This window comes from Paroedura picta, chromosome 5 (assembly GCF_049243985.1).
Source record: "Paroedura picta isolate Pp20150507F chromosome 5, Ppicta_v3.0, whole genome shotgun sequence".
NCBI classification, from domain to species: Eukaryota; Metazoa; Chordata; class Lepidosauria; order Squamata; family Gekkonidae; genus Paroedura; species Paroedura picta.
Window position 1 is genome coordinate 51476565 of NC_135373.1, and position 18388 is coordinate 51494952.

At 44.6% G+C, this 18388-nt stretch overlaps 1 protein-coding gene across 3 annotated transcripts in view; it reads right to left on the bottom strand.

The window, feature by feature from the left end:
* Positions 1-18388, bottom strand: part of STK38L (serine/threonine kinase 38 like) — a 52772-nt gene that overhangs the window by 25643 nt on the left and 8741 nt on the right. For 2 of the 3 annotated variants that reach the window (XM_077337890.1, XM_077337888.1), the window contains exon 2: positions 2190-2334. In XM_077337890.1, the coding sequence (XP_077194005.1) occupies positions 2190-2323 (134 nt within the window). In that variant the 5' untranslated portion in view covers positions 2324-2334. Of the gene's footprint in view, positions 1-2189; positions 2335-11781; positions 11803-18388 lie in introns of those variants that run through there. The other variant, XM_077337889.1, reaches the window with a different exon arrangement.

The following is an 18388-nucleotide window of genomic DNA, read 5'->3' on the forward strand; positions in this document are numbered from 1 at the left end:
CATACAAAATCCACATATTACACAAAGCTAAGGGGCCACGGTAGAGCATCTGCTTAACATGCAGAAGGTCTTAGGTTCAATCCCCAACAATCTCCAGTTTTAAAAAGTTAGTTAGGTGAAAGACCTCTCTACCTCAGGTACTGAAGAGGTACTGCCAGTTTTGAGTATCCACACCGTCCTTGATGGACTGTGTAGAAATGTATTTTTCCTGTGGAGGTTTGAATTGAGCATTTTAACAGGTTTCCCCCTCACCCCATCTGTGCAGAGAACAGGCAGAGAGGAGGAAGTTAGTCAATGGCTTTCTAGGCTCATCTCAGCTACCTCTTAAGAAATGCTAATAGGTCCAGATAAAGACAATGGGACAGTCAAGCCCACTCCCCTCCTCCAAGCACAGAACAAACAGTCTCTTTAAAAGAATCTCCAGGAAGGAATTCCTAGAGATCTTCAGGAAGTGCCTCAGAATCAGAATACCTTTATGGCATAAAAGAAGTACCTCTTTGATTCAGCCTGGCCAGTAATTCTCTCTGGCATGTAAACCTTCAGGGAAGAGATCTCTTAACAAAGGTCTAGAGCAGTCAACCATTGACCATATGCTCACCTGGATTGCTGAAGGAAACCCTCCCAGTGGGCTATTCCATACATAGGTCAGGTATTGGTGGTGTTACCCTAGAGAGAGACAAGCCTCTCCAGGTATTGGGAAAAATCTTGGAGCAGGCAAGGGAGCATAGGACCTACAGGCTGAAGCAGGCCTGTTCTACCACATGGACCAAGGGCCTGATTCAGTATAAGGCAGCTTCATATGTTCCCAAGTGAGCCCATGCATGCATACCCTTTAACCCACTTTACAATAAGGATTTTTTGTCACTTTAACCATTAGTAAGAGGAGCTGGAGAACAGACAAGTTGTGTGGAGAGACACAACTGCTCACCTATATTCCTACATGGGCCAGGGGTTTCCTATCTCTTGCTCTTCCTGAAATCTTTTTCTTCTGACATGAGGCAGCCCTTAGATTCTCTGGGCAAAACCCTTGGGATCCTAACCCAGATGCTAGACGAACACTAGAAAGAATGACCAATAGCTTGAACCTGCCTTCCCTTTCTCTGACTGACTCTGATTGACTGAACGAGTAAGCTGTGGACATCTGAGGCTGCTTAGATTACCCATTTTTCCACCAAAGCAAAAGAAGGGAGGAAAATGGGGCAGCTCTTCTGGCGGTGGGCTTGCCAGAAGTCTGTTAGGAGACTACTGAAACTCATCCCACTCCACCCTGCCTGCATCAAATCCAGTGGCTGACTGGTGCCTTAGAACAGCAGGATTCCCCTGCCCTACACCTTATTTCCATGTAGCAGAAGTCTGCCAGCAGAAGTACCATCTGCCTACTAGGTCAATTTAAAAAATGCTACCTTTCATATAGCTGACCTACCTTGCCCTGGTTTATTCCAGTTAGGTAACTGGAAGTCAAACTGAGGCCAATGAAGTAATAGGCTGAAGAGGTATTCTGACTCATTTATTCAAGCCAAATATAAAAACCAACATCTTGGACCTCCAGGGATAGTGTTTCTCTGATTCAAGGGAAAGAGGAATGTCCTTCTATCCACCTCTGGGACATAATGCCTCCTTTGCAAAGTCTTCCTCTCAATTTCAGGTCAGCTTTTCACTAGGCTGGGGTAGGATCTCGCAGCTAAGGTTCCTATGCTTACATACTGCATTACAAAGGGTGGGAGAATTCCATTTTGGTTGGAGCTTTAAAAAGAAATCAAATTTATTTATTTATTTATTTGTTTATTTATTTAAAAAACAACTTGCTTGGCAAGTGTCCTTGAGCAACAAATCAGGACACTTGCCAAGCAACAGAAGAAACACAGCCCAGAGCTGGGATAGCACTGTCCACAGAGTGCCACTTACTGATGGTTGCTTGCTGACCCGGAAATGGAGGAAGTTTCAGGAAGAAGAGGGGAGGACAGGCAGCATGAATAGGTTGCCTCCACCTCGGTCGGAGTCAGCAGGCAGAGTTAACTTTTGCTGGCTACTTAGCTCTCAGTTAATTCAAAAGACATTCCTGGTTTAAAGTAATCTGCCATACAGGATTGCGTACATTTTCAAGTCTCCCATCTCCCCAAATATCTAGTAGACATGCATATATACATTGTATAGAAACAGTCAGGGCAAAAGAAACCCCAGCATGCTACCTGGTTTCTCTCTCCTCGTGTTGTAAAATTAGGTTACTATAGAAGTTCTCCAGCGTGAGCTTGGCCACGGTCACCCTCTCCCGGGTGTGGTTGCTCATGGGGAAGGATGCTGGAGTCCCTGCAGTCATTGCCATAGTAACATGAACTGAAACAGAGGACAGAAAATAATTACTCAATGGAATTTTTTTTGTTCCCCCTTCTTCCAAACCAGCCAAGAATGAGAAAATATACTTGTAATAATGAAGAATACAGTGAGTGCTCTAAAATATTAGTTATATTTGGCTGTTTAGAGATGTAGGCGAGGGTCATCCACCTATAAACAAGTGATGCAAGCTAGCAAAGACTGAATCAAAAAGGAAAGAATACAGCAATTAATTTTGATATTTTTAGGCTGTGTGCCAAACAGCATCCGCCAATGCCAAAGATAACCCCCCTTCAATTAATTAATTAATAAGTTGCAATACAAGAGAAAGAACCCCCATTTAAATGACAGATATAACATCAAACATTTCAGATAACAATAGTAGTAGTAACAACTGTCAAGGTGCAGGAAGGATGCAAGCCCCCTAGGGCAGGGGTGGCCAAACTGTGGTTCTCCAGGGGCTCATGGGGATTGTAGTCCATGTGCATCTGGAAAGCCACTGTTTGGCCACCCCCGCCCTAGGGTTACAGAAGTTAACATATTGGATGTACAAAACATTCATTGGATGTTCATAACTGAGACCATGCTAATAAATTCAGGTGGCTGGAGATGTTGATCTGAATCAGCAGTCCTTTAAAACCAACAAAAATGTATTCAAGGTATAAGCTTTTCCCCTGCAAGCACACTTCTTCAAATACAGTTAAGCAGAATTTCCTTAATCATTACATATCAGTAGGTGGAGGTTAGCTGCCAGGAAGGACTAATTAGTCAGCATACATAAGAAACTGGGTGATTATAGCTGAGATTGAATGAAAGCAGTTGGTAAGATCTGTGAAGGGCAATTAATTAGCATACAAATACAAGAGTTAACAAACAGATGTGAGGACAAAGTCTGAGTCCAATGATACCTTCGAGAACAACAAAGTTCAATACTGAGTATAAGCAAGAACCGAGAGACAACTCAGCATGTGTAGATGTGTACTCCTTCATGTACACTGAAACAGATTTCTTCAAATGTTACATATAGGTGAGGGGGTTAGTTGCTAGTAAGGGCGAAGTAGAGTCAAGATGCGTAAGTGACTTAGCAGTAAATATAAGCTCAGATTGGAACAACACATTTGGTAACACAGGTGATTAGCAGCAAATTGGCAAATATACAAATAATAAAAGAATTAACAATAGAAGTGAAAACTTAGTCCAATGGCACCTTTAAGACCAACAAAGTTTAATTTTGGGCTGGAGGTAAAAAAAAAAATCAGCTGGAAGCATGTAGGTATGTTTGTCAGCCAGTAGTCTTTCTGAGGCCCCCTGGCACCCCCGCTTCTCACGGGGACACCTTTGTTGGTGTGGGTGGCCATCTGGCCACTGCAGACAGTGGTGAGCAGGGGGTACCCAGACATGCACTTTCTTGTTGTCAGCCTCTGTTGCTCTGTATGCTGTCTGTGGAGCACCACCATGGGTGCCAGTGGGGCTGATGGGTTTCCTGACTGATAAGTGGCAGGGGGATGGAATAGAAGCAGGTCTCTTTAAGGGAGGGGTGTCCAGAAGGAGAGGAATGTGGCTCCTCCAAGCTTCATCTCTCCATCCGTTAGCAGCGACATTTTCTTGGCTCTGCCTCCTCAACTCATGGCTTCCAATGGTTCTGCCTGCCTTGTTATCATGCTGCCGCCACCCTGCAACAACACTGGACTTGGATGCTGAGGCGAAATCATCACAGTCATGGCCACAATAGTGACCAGCAACACTATTGGGACACCTTTTTTCCTATTCCTCCATCATATAAGTCTCCCTTTTGGAAGATTGGCGTGGCAACACAGCTGTGTGGTGGCCAGCTGTTACAGCACAAATGTCAGGACCCCGTATCTACCTTTAGTCTCAGCAAAAAATTAGAGAAGCCCTGTTTTGTTTGTTCCTGAATAAAGAGATTTCTTTCACAGTCTTACTTATTGGGAATCTCAAGTGCACCTCACGAAAGGCATGGCTCAGGATTGCTCTGGCCCCTGGAAATTTAACAGCGTGACAGCAACTTTTCTACAGTTTCATAAAGTGGCAAGATTTTCATTTCTACTAAGGCTGCTATTTTGATTGGCAAGACAGAAGAATAATTGGTTTTCCTGTTCTTCCCATAACAGACATTACCAAAAAGAGTACACCCAGTAGGCTGAGCTTTATTAAGGCTGGAAATTTCAGATAACAGTTCTGGCATTATCTGCCAGGATATAAATAGGGTAGGTGATTCAAGTGCAAAAGGAAAATGGGAGAGGAATTCTCACTGAGCTAACTAACTAGGGCAACTTCTGAGATGCCATATCCATGGCATGGGGAGGGCAAAGAGCTCTGTGTGGCATTCACACTCCTGTCCTCAGCCTCTGAATCCTTACATGGGCAGCAAAACCAAAACATTAAGGAGAAGAAAAACTTCAACCTAGAAAAACCAGGTGACAAAGAAGACTGACAAAAGGCGTAATAACAGAATAAATATAATTAATAATGAATTACATATGATAAATTAACCAAACTTCAATATGATACAAACAGTAAGAAATTCCATTAAAACCAAATGAGTGTCAGCCACAAGGCCTTCCTCAGTGGTACAAATTATTAAAATACATACCATAAAGTAAAATCATTCATAATACAAAACACTGCATTTCTGACCTGAGCACATACACCAAAAATAGGGTCAGCTCGTTACATATTTCCCCCTTTGTTAATGGAATAAATTACGACCATCACAAATCTTTTTTTTTCAGATTGTTGTTGTGGTCTAAATATCTCTGAAAGCAAGGTCAGAGTGAACTGCAGCTCTATGCTGTGCATATCCACATTCATTGGGTGGTATTTCACCACCCTTACACAGGCTGGCTTCTGAGATGCAGCACTGCACTGGCTTCCCTTTCAATGCAAGTATTCTGAAGACTGATGCTTTCAACATGAAAGCAGAGATCCTCAGAAGGCTGACTTGTACCCAGAACCTCATCCTACATATTTCCCAACACTTTGGCAAAACTATACCCTACATACAGCAGAGAAGGCCATTTTTGCATACCACTTCCTCAGTATTAATGATGTGCCCCAGCTATGCCCTTCACATGTCTATTTCAGGCAACACCAAGCCAATCCCACAAGTTGTAAGCTAAAGGCTCATTGATACAATATCAATAATGCATAAGGGGGGGATGGAGATATTTGTACCACTTCTGCTCTTTCCTTCTACTTATACATGCCTTGGCACTACTGGGTGGCCAGATGCCATGGGGGAATATACTGGGATGCACAACGTGAGCACAAGACACTGGAAAAAATATTGTCAGTAGAGCCTGTATTCCAAACCAACCTCTGAACACTGCATTCCTTCATCCCACTCTGTTACCACTACATGTTTATAAAAGGGCTGGCCACCCATACTTCCTGGACATGCCCAGACAGAAACCATTAATCAGAGTCAGGATCATGCCATTCACACAAAGGAATCATTCTAATCCTGCCACACAGGATTTATAGGGACTGTAGACATTTTAGAAAGAACACTGAACCAATTATATGACCACAGATCTCCTGGTTGACTGCCCCTATGAAACTTGCCTGCTATTCCGGAAAGGCAGGTAAAGGTGGATTTTGACGGGAGACACGTCTACTCTATAGTAGTGGAAATTAGGAAAATCAGATACTACAATGCATCTCCATCTGCCCTTAAACTGAAAATATCGAGGAGCAAAGCAACTTTAAATATAATTTTACTGGCAAGCTATGTTGTCCATATATGTGTATTCCTGAAGCAAATTTTAAAGTAGCACTTTTTGTAAAATCAATGTGGTTTGTTTCTTTAAGAGCTAAAACATGACACACGAATGACCAAGAGCATTCAGTCATTTGGGAATATTGCCCATAGAGTTCTGGATTGTCACATTAATTCTTCCAATGCTGGAAAACAACAATAAGCACTTTTACTGGTTCAAAGCACTTTCCATAGCAGACTGTTTACAACTAGCCAGTTTGGTGTAGTGGTTAGGAGTGCGGACTTCTAATCTGGCATGCCAGGTTCGATTCTTCACTCCCCCACAGCTGGGTGACCTTGGGCTCGCCATGGCACTGATAAAACTGTTATGACTGAGCAGTCATATGATTGAGGGGCTCTCTCAGCCTCACCCACCTCACAGGGTGTCTGTTGTGGGGAGAGGAAAGGGAAGGCAACTATAAGCCGCTTTGAGCCTCCTTCAGGTAGAGAAATGTGGCATATAAGAACCAACTCTTCTTCTTCTAGCTAGCAAGCAGGAAGACAAGAGGAAAGGAAGAGATTGAAAAGTCTCTGGCACAGTCCATTTCTGAACAGCCAGCCCTAGCAGAGGAGCTTTGAACAGGAGTTCACCAGGACAAAACAGAACAGCTGCCACATTCATTTTAAAATCTATAAACAACTCTTCCCCCAGGCTCAAAGGGAAACACATCAGATAAAAAACAGCCTTAATATTCCTCATAAAAAAATGCAGGACATAGCAACACTAGAAAAAAAATGGAAGTATTTGTTCAGAAGCAGTGTCAAGTACACAAGAACGAATGCCCCTTACAGAAAGGATCAGCTCTGTCAGTTTTTGTATATTTTAATTATCATCAGCAAAGAGATCAGGGCACTGTATCAAGTGTTCTCCCATTTTATCCTCACTACTACCCTATGAGGTAGGTGACACTGAGAGGGAGTAACCTGCCCAAATCTCCCAGCAAACTTCCATAGCAAAGAAGAAGTCTGAACCTGAGTATTCCCAAGTCTTATGTGAATTTATGTTCAAGATCTTGCCACATCATGGTGCAACACCAGGCCATCTGTACACCGCCCGTGGCGCCGCGGACTAAATAAAATAGTAAGGGGTTCTGGGGCGGGATGTGTCCGGGATGAGGAAGGGTCCGGATTGGACCCTTCCTCATGACAGACAATCAGAGGGACCAATCGGCAGGCGCGAAGCGCCTGCCGATTGGTCCCTCTGATTCCCAGCCCCAGTAACTGCGAGCCGCGCGCAGCGCGGCTCGCAGTTGCTCCCGGCCTGACGCGTCAGGCCGGCCCCTGAAGGAGCCCCCGGCAAGACTCCAGCCGCCGAGACTCCAGCCGCCGAGAGGGAATCAGGGCCAGGCCGCGCCCGCGCGGCCCGATCCGCGGCGCGGCTCGCGGGTGCGGCCCAATCCGCGGGCATGGCCCCGCGGGCGCGGCCGGGCGCGGCCCGATCCGCGGGCGTGGCCTCCTAGAAGCAGCAGAAAGAACCCACCCCCCCCAGCCGCAGAAGATCAAATAAACGCACAGGAGCCGCCGCAGCCCAGCGCACCACGCCTGGGACTCCCCACCAAAAACCAGGAGACGCCGAGGAGCCGCCACCCGCCTCCTCTTTCAGGTAGCCTGTCCCTTGCTCTGTCCCTCGCCTGCCCCTCGCTCTGGTCCCTGCCTGCTAGCGCCCATTGTCTTCTGGATACAATGGGCTTTTTTACTAGTTCATCAATAAATCTGGGGCAGGAGGGGATATAATGCAATACACAGAACAGCTCTGGAAACAAGAACCAATGAGGCCAAAAGGAAGCTACAAGAATACAATCTGAGCCCTCCACTACTAATTTCCCCAATATCATGCTCAGATGAGAAGGGGGGGGGATGTAGAACAGCATCCCCCTGAAGTGCATCTTACAACAAGGTTGGGTCACTGCCTACTAGGGAGCAAAATGTCAGGGCCTTCTTTGATTTAGCAGTGGCGAACAGGTCCACTTGGGGATATCCCCAGGTGTCAAATATATTGCTGAGGGATCTGGAAGGATGGTCTGGTGTATTTACTCATGATTGGTCCGGTATACTCTGCATCTGTATCCGCGTTCAGATTCCCCACTATGTGAATTACCCTGGGAAACGCCTTGATACTTGTAGCTAGCCCCACTGTTAGACTAAGGAAGATCTAAAACCAATGAGATAGATGTAAAAACAGGAACATCACCACTGTTAAAATAAAAGCAATTTCCAAAGGAAATATGGAGTGAAACTTTCCACCACTCTCTCTGCCTGACTCCCATCTTTCTGTATCCTCAAAGTCTGTTGGGCTTGTCTGCCCATACTTCTAATCCAATCAGATTCTTACAACTACTCTTGGATTTTCACCCACTTGATGTGGTCATGAAAAGCACACATGCCGCTGAGTTTCTCATCATCAAGGACATATCAACTCTAGTCTTGTTCTTGAACTGTTCCTAAACCTACTTCTACTGTGGCCCTGCATTGGCAACCTGGCCTGTTTCCTGACAGCATCTGTCTTAGAATCATATCATCTGTGACAATCATCCTCCATCATTCCTCAGTTTTCCCCAAAACCATCCCTTCGGGTTACTTGCAGTAATGGGTTTTATAGTGTGCATGATGTAAGCATGTTATATGCAAGCAACATTAATCTGCATGGCACAGCAGGTGGGAGAGAAACTTTATTTTATTTCTTCCTGCTAATCATTAACCTGTTCTTGTTTCCCTAAAGAGTTCACCAAGGACAGAGATGAACAGAGAAATGTGTAGTGAAAAGGAACCTCACTTAAGCCATCACAATAGCTTAATTACAGCTTAACTTGCCTAACAGAAATCAGAAACCTTGGGAAACAAGTACAGGTTAACTATTATTGTATTCTTAGTACCCTACATTCTCCTCCTATCTCTTTTTCAGTTTTTATCATTTTGATCTCTTACCTTTCACAATATTTCTTTGTCCCATTCTGCTGTCTCTTTTGCTATGTGATAAAAATGTATTCAGCCAAAGAAAACATACTTTCGTAGTCCAATTCTACTTGGTGTAGTGGTTAGGAGTGCTGACTTCTAATCTGTCAAACTGGGTTTGATTCCCCACTCCCCCACATGCAGCCAGCTAGGTGACCGTGGGGAGAGGAAAGGGAAGGCAAATGTAAGCCACTTTGAGACTCCTTCGGGTAGAGAAAAGTGGCATGTAAGAACCAACTTTTCTTCTTAGAATAATTGGAGAGTTGGAAGAGACCTCCTGGGTCATCATCTTCTTCTGTATATGTGTACCTGGAAGTAACGCCTACACATTCAATGGGATATACTTGCAAATAAGGGCAACACAGGACTGAAGTCTTCAATCCCTTCAATTTCAGTGGAAGATTAAGCTTTAGCCTTCCCGCTGCAATCGGTGGAATAAAAGAATGCTCAATTTCAACTGGATTGGAATTTTAAAATCCTATAGTTAGTAGTAGCATCATCCATCCAAAATAAGAAATTGCAGCAAGCGCAACTGACTAAAACTAACTATTCAAAATACAAGCATTCATGCTTTTAAATTAATGGCACACAAGTGTTTTGGCCATTATTAGCAACTGTGCTTTGCTCTCTGGAATGCCCCAAAGATGGATATACCATTATAACCAGACAACTAAAAGCAGATACAGATGCGTAACTTTTCTGATCACAGTTAACAAAATCCAAGAATGGACTCTAGGATCACTAGACAATCTAGTGCTAGATCTAGCAAACAAAATCTGCTTAGTGTCCCCAGCATGGCGGAACACTCTGCCAAAGGATATCAGGGCCTTGTGGGACCTTAAATGGTTCCATAGGGCCTACAAGGCTCAACTGTTCCGCCAGGCCTATGGTTGAGGCCTAGGAACAACTTACAGTTGCTGGTCTCCCTCCTGTCTACAACCCATCCAACAAAATGTCATCTGAATACATGTATTATTCCCCCCTCTTTAGCACTTGGGGATGGGGGCGGTAGAACCAACTTGTTGTTGTTGTTATTCAATTTATTTCCCGCCACTCCCTACAGGCTCGTGGCGGGTAACAATAGTCTTAAAATCCCCCATTAAACCACCCGTTAAAAGACTATAAAAATACCCAACACGGCGGAAAATATCACTCTCCCCTACCCAAACAAGGGCATTGGGGGATGGAGGGTAATGATGACTACTTCAAACCCCACAGGGGGGCAATGTTCTTCCTTGCCAATCCCAGCCTCAACCATAGACTGGGTGGAAGAGCTCTGTTTTACAGGCCCTGCGGAATGCTGACAGCTCCCGCAGGGCCCGCAGCTCATTCCACCAGGTAGGGGCCAGGACACAGAAAGCCCTGGCCCTGGTTGAGGCTAGGCGCGCTTCTCTGGGGCTGGGAACGATCAGAAGGTTTTCTCCCACAGAGCGTAGAGCCCTGTGGGGCACACAGGGCGACAGGTGATCCCTCAGGTATGTGGGCCCCAACCCACATAAAGCCTTAAATGTTAGAACCAAAACCTTGAACCAGATCCGGACAGCAATTGGCAACCAGCGCAGCTGCCTCAGCACCGGCTGGATGTGGACCCTTCAAGGTGTACCAGTGAGGACCCTTTGCAGCTGCATTTTGCACTAGCTGAAGTTTCTGGATCAAGGACAAGGGCAAGCCCGCGTAGAGCGAGTTACAGAAATCTAATCTGGAGGTCGCATGGATCACTATGGCCAGGTGGTCAGGGGACAGGTATGACGCTAGTAGCCGGGCCTGGCGAAGGTGGAAGAATGCCTGGCCCGCTACTCTCTTGACCTGCACCTCCATAGTCAGGGAGGCGTCAATGATCACCCCCAAATTCCTGGCTTGGGGCACGATGGTAAGTTGCGCTTCCACCAAGGTGGGTAAATGCACTTCCTGTTCCTGCCCCCTTCTTCCCAGCCACAGGATCTCCGTCTTGGAGGGGTTGAGTTTCAGGCGACTCTGCTCGAACCATTCTGTCACTCCTCACTGCTTCCAAACATCTGGCAAATGGTTCCGGGGGGGAGTCCGGGTGGCCGTCCATTAGGAGATAGAGCTCGGTGTCATCAGCGTACTGATGGCAACCCAGCCCGAAGCTCCGCACCAGCTGGGCCAGAGGGCACATAAAGATGTTGAACAAAGTGGGGGAGAGAACCGTGTCCTGGGGGACCTCACAAGAGAGTCTATAAGGACGCGAGAACTCTTCCCCCACCTCAACCCTCTGGGTCCGGTCTTGGATGAATATTTAATGTCTTATTTATGAATTTTAACCCTTTGGAAGCCATCCTGAGCCTCCTGGGAAGGGTAGGGTATAAATGTAATAAATATATTCACAACATGACAATGAACCCAGTTAATGGAACCTTGAGGGAGCAGCAGAGGCACAAAAGCTTCGTAGTTCTTAAACTACACTGTTCAAGTCAAAGAGTTTTAGGGGCCAGCGGTGGAACATATGCTTGCCTTGCATGCAGCCCTGCAAATACATCCACAAAAGAAGTATAATCCCACTTATAAATGGCCGCTCTACTTGAGCAATTAACAGCTCAGCCTATGTCGAGGCCTCAGAGCAGAAGCAAGAACAATCAATTAAGATTTCATCTCATTCTGAAACTTAATCCAAACAGGACAGAAATACTGTTGGAGGAAGGAGGAAAGAAACCTGCTTTGTACAAATTTCCAACTTGGGGAATATTCTAGATCGGGCTTACCTTTTGGAGTAAGACTACAGTAGCAGCCTGAAGTACTTTGAGAAGTTTCAGCGGATTCATTTGCTATGACTTCTCCTGGAGTAGCAAAATCTGTTTACAGTTACACCAAGGAATCACAGAACTATTCATGGCAAGCATTTTGAAACCACAAAATGCAGTACAGCAAGTCCTGGTGCAGGGATGGTGTACCCATTCAAAGTGCTGGAAGCCCTACGCAGCTTAGGGCCACTTCCACCCACTTATGAGTCCCTTGGATCTTCTGCTGATGCCCTGCTCCTCCCCACCCACACTGACGTAAGCACGAAGACAGGCGCACAGAACAAAGAGTTTTCAGGAATTGTATCCAGACTGATGGAATGTTCTTCGCCTAGCTGTCCCTCTCCCCTCCCATTACCTCATTTCCAAAGGCATTTTCAGCCAAGCGAGTCACTGTACAAAACTCATTATAGCTTCCAAAAAAAGCAACAGAATACAAAAAACAAGACAAAATGGACACTGATCAATAAAACAGCCCAAACAATAAGGAATTACAATGCCCAGACACAGACTGTTGGAATATATAACATCTATAGTGTGCATGATGGAACAATATGTGGGGAATATCCTGCAGGGAGCATTTTAGGAGAGGTGTAGTTAGCATATTTAGGTCAGGAACTTTCTGATTATGTTTCAAATAATCTCCTATGGGTCCTGACTTTCTCAACATGGAGTCTTCCTGCTCCTTTGAGCAAACTTTCTTCCTGCTTGCCAACAGAACATACTGAATGAACCAAACAATTAGACAGGACTTTCTCTTCTTTATATACAAAGTTTGCTTAAAGAATAAAAGTTTCATTAAAAAAGAAACAATCTCGTGCTCCGTACTACATGCATGTTTAAACTCTGCCAATACAGACAGCCCTTCTAGAAGAGGCTACTTCCACTCTGAAAAGCTCACAAGACGAAAAGAGCTCTGGACATCATCAAGGTGCTCACTCGAGAGCTCTGAAGCAACTATAAGAAACATGCTGATTCTTATTATCTTGCTGCCTGAGATGGACACGCAGGCCATGAAGAGGACATTTGGGTTGGTTTCTTAGAGCCTAAGACAAATGAAAGGAAATGACACCCAAAGCACTCCGGACCCAAGCCTTAGCAAGCACAGTCTTCAGTGTGCCAGTGAAATGTGCTCCGAGTTTCAAGTAAAAATGCATTCCAATCTGAAGCATAACCAGGTGTCATTCACTGACAGAAAAGGCAGGCTGATGGACTACAAGAGCAATCGTTCTCTTTTCACAACCAAGATCCTGGCCATTCATTACATTCCCTGCTGGATGGGAACAGAATCACATGCTCAGGGAAAGCAGACCCTCTAAGTCACCTCTCTTAGGCCCCTATTTATCTCCTCTTACCTCTGTCCTTAATTGCTAATAGTCCATCCAAGTTGGAAACGCAGGAAAGAATGGCGGAGAAAGGCAGCTAGTGCTTCCTGAAACATGCGGGCAACTTTCTCCTTCTAAAGCTTTCTCTGCCTGTCAGTGGAGGAATATTCAGAACTCTCAACAGGCATTGCGTTTACCTACTGGAGATATTGTGAAGGCAGTGCTCTGACTGGGGGTGGGGGAAGAGGTGTAGCCAGCCTCTTTTAAAGGTTCTCCATTATTCTGTCTTCACAGAACAGTTGCCACATCAACCTTTCCAAAAAGCACAATTCGTACACAATTAGCATAACACACAAATTGGGTTGTCAAGCACAGATGCATTGACCAGGGCTTCTTGGAAGAAGACCAAATGTGAGAAAAAATATTAAATGGTAGCTTAACCACTAAGACATAATACTGTTTTCCACATGCAGTGCCACTGTTAGTCCGTGAACAAGGGCGCACAACTGCTCAGAACATGTCAGATTATGGTAGCATGAATGAATGCTGCTCCTTCAGCCATAGTTTAACATCACGGCATTTAAAAAAAAAAAGCAATTTTAACTGAAGAATGCACAAATTAATAATTTTTGTTGGCAGAGAACCCTGCTATCATTTCCTTCCCCACTGCCTTGGGTTACGTTGGTAATTCTGGGACCAAAATCTACCCACCACAGAACAGCTACTTATAAGCAGTAAAAAAGTGAGATGTATCCCTGTTTAATCTCCATCTCTTTACTGTTACTTCACTTCAGCTTTACCCCTCCTGTGAACAAATTCATGATTGATATGAGTTGAAGTACTGCAATCAAGGGACATAAACCCAACCTCAGATCAAAAATATCAACAAATATAATTTGCATTATATGTTGCATCCTTTTAATGCCACACTTGCCCTTCCTAGACTCAACTGACTGAATATAAGTAGCTTTTAAAGCCTAGCTTCCCCATTTAAAGCCACCATAAATCAAAAAGGAACTTCACAAAACACAGACCTGCCCTGCCCTGACTCCTTCCTCCTTTGATGACAAGTATCCCAACCTCATGATCATCATCCAGAGCAGCTTTTTTTCAACTTTTTGACTGTGGAGGAGTCCCTGAAATATTTTTCAGACTTCAAGGAGCCCTGGAACCAGTCCAGAAATTATGTCAGCTCACCACACCTTCCTGCCAGAAAGGCTGGGGAGCCCTCCAGGACCTCCAGGGAGACCTGGTTGGGAATCCCTGGTCCAGCGTGAACTGTGAATGGAAGTAAACATGTGCAGGAACTATACATAAGCAATGAATCACAAAGACTATTACAGTGCCAACCCACCTTCCTAAGGCCACCAAAGTCAATAGCCTTGGAAGGGTGAGGTTCTGCTTAGGATGGCACTGTTCACCTGGTAAATCAGGCACTCCATAGACATGACAAACATGGAATTTATTACAGTTGCAGCCTACTGGCACACCATTTAGGGGAGGGCTGTTTTAAGATTAAAGTACTGGAAAAAAAGTCCCTTAACCTATCTAGTAAAACCCAGCCCAGTCTTTCCTGCCAAGAAAGCCCAAAAGGCCAGTAGTGAGCAAGAGAAGTTGTTGTTAATTCATATACCAGTACTGGGACGGGGGGAATTATGAATGATAACACTGAACGATGAAAGTGTAGGTAGATCTTTTGCAGCTTTGTGGAGCAGTTGTAAGATTTTAATTTTTATTCATAAAATGTGACGCTATCATTCACTGGAAACAACGCTTGTTGTGCATGGCAAATCAGAGACTCTGATTTATTTAAGGTAAGACTGGATCTGATTGGTGGGCTACGTGACAAGGCCCTCCACCGGAAGAAGGCAATACTGCAGTTTTTTCTCCCTGAGATGAAATTGACAAAATTTATATTAATGTAGAACTGTGTCCCAGAAGTTTATGTGGCACAGAAAAAGTGTTTGGCAGAGATCAACAGATTGCACCAGATACTGACGCCCAACTGAGAACTGTTCCTAAATATAAATTCCAGGAAATTCATAAAAGGGCTAAGTACAACCACAAAAATGGTTCCTGGCTCCAGCAACTTGGAAGCCAACACATGGGTGGACAGGTCAGAAAGGATCGGGCAAGTTCGCAATATCCTTATGGAAACAAACATCCTTAAGAAATCCTCTGGCTCATGGAAAAATAACACGAATCCCATCTAGACAATAACATACTGCAATAATGACCCCCACTCTTCTGGTCCTCCAAACTCACAGAATACCTACAGTCCACCTCCTTCCAATCCCTTACTTTTCCCCAGGACCCAATTTCTATTGGCCATGCAGAAACCCAGGACATGGGGGAAACCAGAATCGTCTAACAGGCCCAAGACATCTAAGACCTCCATCTGCATATACCTGTGGTGTGAGCTAGCATCTGCAGGTGGGAACATGCCCAAATAGGACCAAAGGCGTCTTAATGGAAGCATGCAGTGCACACTAGCAGGACTGGGAATATTATGATGTTCATGCACTTAGTCCAATAGCTTCACTCTAACATGCCCATCCCTACATCCCAAATACTGGACCTGAGCATGCTAAGAAGACCCAGGGGTTTCACATTCTTTTCCACAGAGCCCCAATATATGGAGAAGATCAAAGAATACCCCAGTACGTTTGCTGGATTCATAGTGGAAAGTTAAGCTATTATAAAAGAAAATTAACTTGTCCTACCTGGGACTAATTGGAACCCAGAACCAGATTAAAAACCCTAATAGATGTAAATAAGCCCCCGACGTTAAAACTGGTAAGAAAGGAGAATAAATGAAGCTTAAGTAAAAAACAACAGCTAGACATGAAGCACGGTAAAAAAAGAAAAATCAGATGCTGCAAGGAACCTTTAACAAAGTAAAGGAGCAACTCCTGAATAAGCTCACTAAAGTACAAAATCACCTGGAAAAGAGCATCACTACCAAAAGCACCAGTTTAAAAACCCCGTGTCAAATTATAATACATATCCACAAACTCACAGAGGTTCAATGGAAAAATCTGGGAAAAGCCCAATTGGAAAAGGAAAATAAATAAATAAATAACTAAGGTAAACTATGGTAGGGCAAGTAGTCAGACAGGGTAAGTAATCAGACAATGTCATCCCAAAATCCCTTTACGCCATTAGGAAGTAACCCAGCCTCTAATTGAATTACCAACCTCCAGATAGTGGCTGGAGATCTGCTGCCATTATAAATGATCAGAGTTCATCTCCCTTGGAGACGATGGCTGCTTGGGAAAGCGGACTCTATGGCGTGATACCCCACTGAAGTGTCTCCTCTCCCCAACCACATTGTCTTCAAGCTCCATCCCCAAAACGTCCAGCTATTTCCCAACCCAAAAGCTGGCATCCCTAGCCTCTGAGCACATGCAGAGTATAAAACTTTCTGCTTCAGCTATTCCTTTCAGTGGGGAATGCCTAGTCCCAGTAAAGACAAGCTTCTGATTCTCTGTTCATTTCGCTTCTATACCTCTTTTCAACAATACTGTAAGCCAAACAAAGGAGAGTAAATATGCAATATCCCAAAAGAATTTGTCTTTGGGCCAAGTGGTTTTCACTAAATGTAGAAGAGTTGGTCTTTATACCTCACTCTTCACTACCTGAAGGAGTCACAAAGAGACTATCGCCTTCCCTTCCTCTCCCTGCAACAACCAATGAGACAACTACTCTGTGAGAACAGCACTATCAGGGCTGCAAGTAGCCCATTGGTCACCCATCAGGCTGCATGTGGAGGACTGGGGAATCGAACCCGGGTCGTCAGATTACAGGCCACCACTCCTAACCACTACCCCAAACTGGCTCTCGCCAGCTAGCTCTAGCTAACTAGAGCACAGCTACCTTCGTCCCAAATTCTCCACACCAACAGTTTTGAACAAATGCTAATGTTGGGCACTGACGCAGAGTCTGTTAACAAAGATTGTCCTGATCAAGAGAATTACAGAAAGTCTGTCTCTGTTTCCTCTTTCTAAAACGTCCCAAAAGTATAACTTCCAGCTCTATGTGCGGTTGTGAAAAAAAAAACAATGCTGGATGGCAAATCGCAAACAGATTCTGTTTGGAGCTACATCTGAAAGGAACCCCCCCCCCCCGCTCATTCAGCCCGATCCTCCCTTTCTGAGAACAAATGACTGGAAGTACAAACCACCCCCACTCTCCACTGAAGTGGAAAAAGCAGTCAGACCAAGACTCTAACCTAAGCCAACCTCTTCCTTTTGTTCTCTTCCACCTGGAGTTAAGCCTGAACAGGAGGAATGGCAAAGCACGGGCAGGCACAAAAGCTATGCCTGTAAGCCTCTGAAGTCAGAAGCAGTGTATTTTGAGAAATTCTCCACCCCTTTATACAAGGGAAGGAGAAGACTGTACATTTCATTTATTTATATATTGTTATTATACTTGCAGGCCAGCAGACGCATAAAACAAACAGGTAAACAAACAGTTAAAATGTTCAGGACTGGTCCCTGTTCCATTGTTGGTAGGGCAAGCCCCAGTGATCACCAAATGGAGATTACAAGCACTCTTCCTCAGAGGAAAATGAACAGCCCAGGCATAAGCCATTCCGCCGCCAGGCTCAAATCAGTTTGGGAAAGGCCAGAACCCTGGGCAGAACCCCCCACAAAAGACAAGGGTTAGAATTCCCTTTTGCCTTACTCTTCCCCAACATCTTTCTGTTATTTGTGGGACTATGTATGTGTATATTTGTACACGTACATACAAATCTGGACACCATACATGTGTATGTAGTTGTATAAATACAAAGGATGCTATCACTCTTCTAGCCATCCTCCTTCCACTCCATTTTGTTTTTCAAAGGTGGAAAAGACACAACTATTTTTAACTCCTCCCAACACGCTATTTACATTTTGACATTTAAACTTACAGAGATGGTGCTGACTAAAGTACCCCATAACTGTTTAATGAACTATTTTTGCCATTTCCTAACCAGTTGGTCTGTTTTTATTGGGACAGACTGGCTAAGTTGCTAGAGAGGGGTTTCCCCCACCCCAGGATGGAAAATCAGTTTCCTTTTCTGCAGTTCCTTTTGTTTCCATTCTTTGCATATGACTGTTCTTATGGAGTATCTGAGGGTAATAAGCCTGGGATGCCTTCAAGATCCATATTGACCATATGGCTCTTGAGTTCATGGTGCCCCCACTCAATTCAGTGCATAGTGAGTACTCTCTTTGGTATTAGGGCTCCCAACCTTTTTC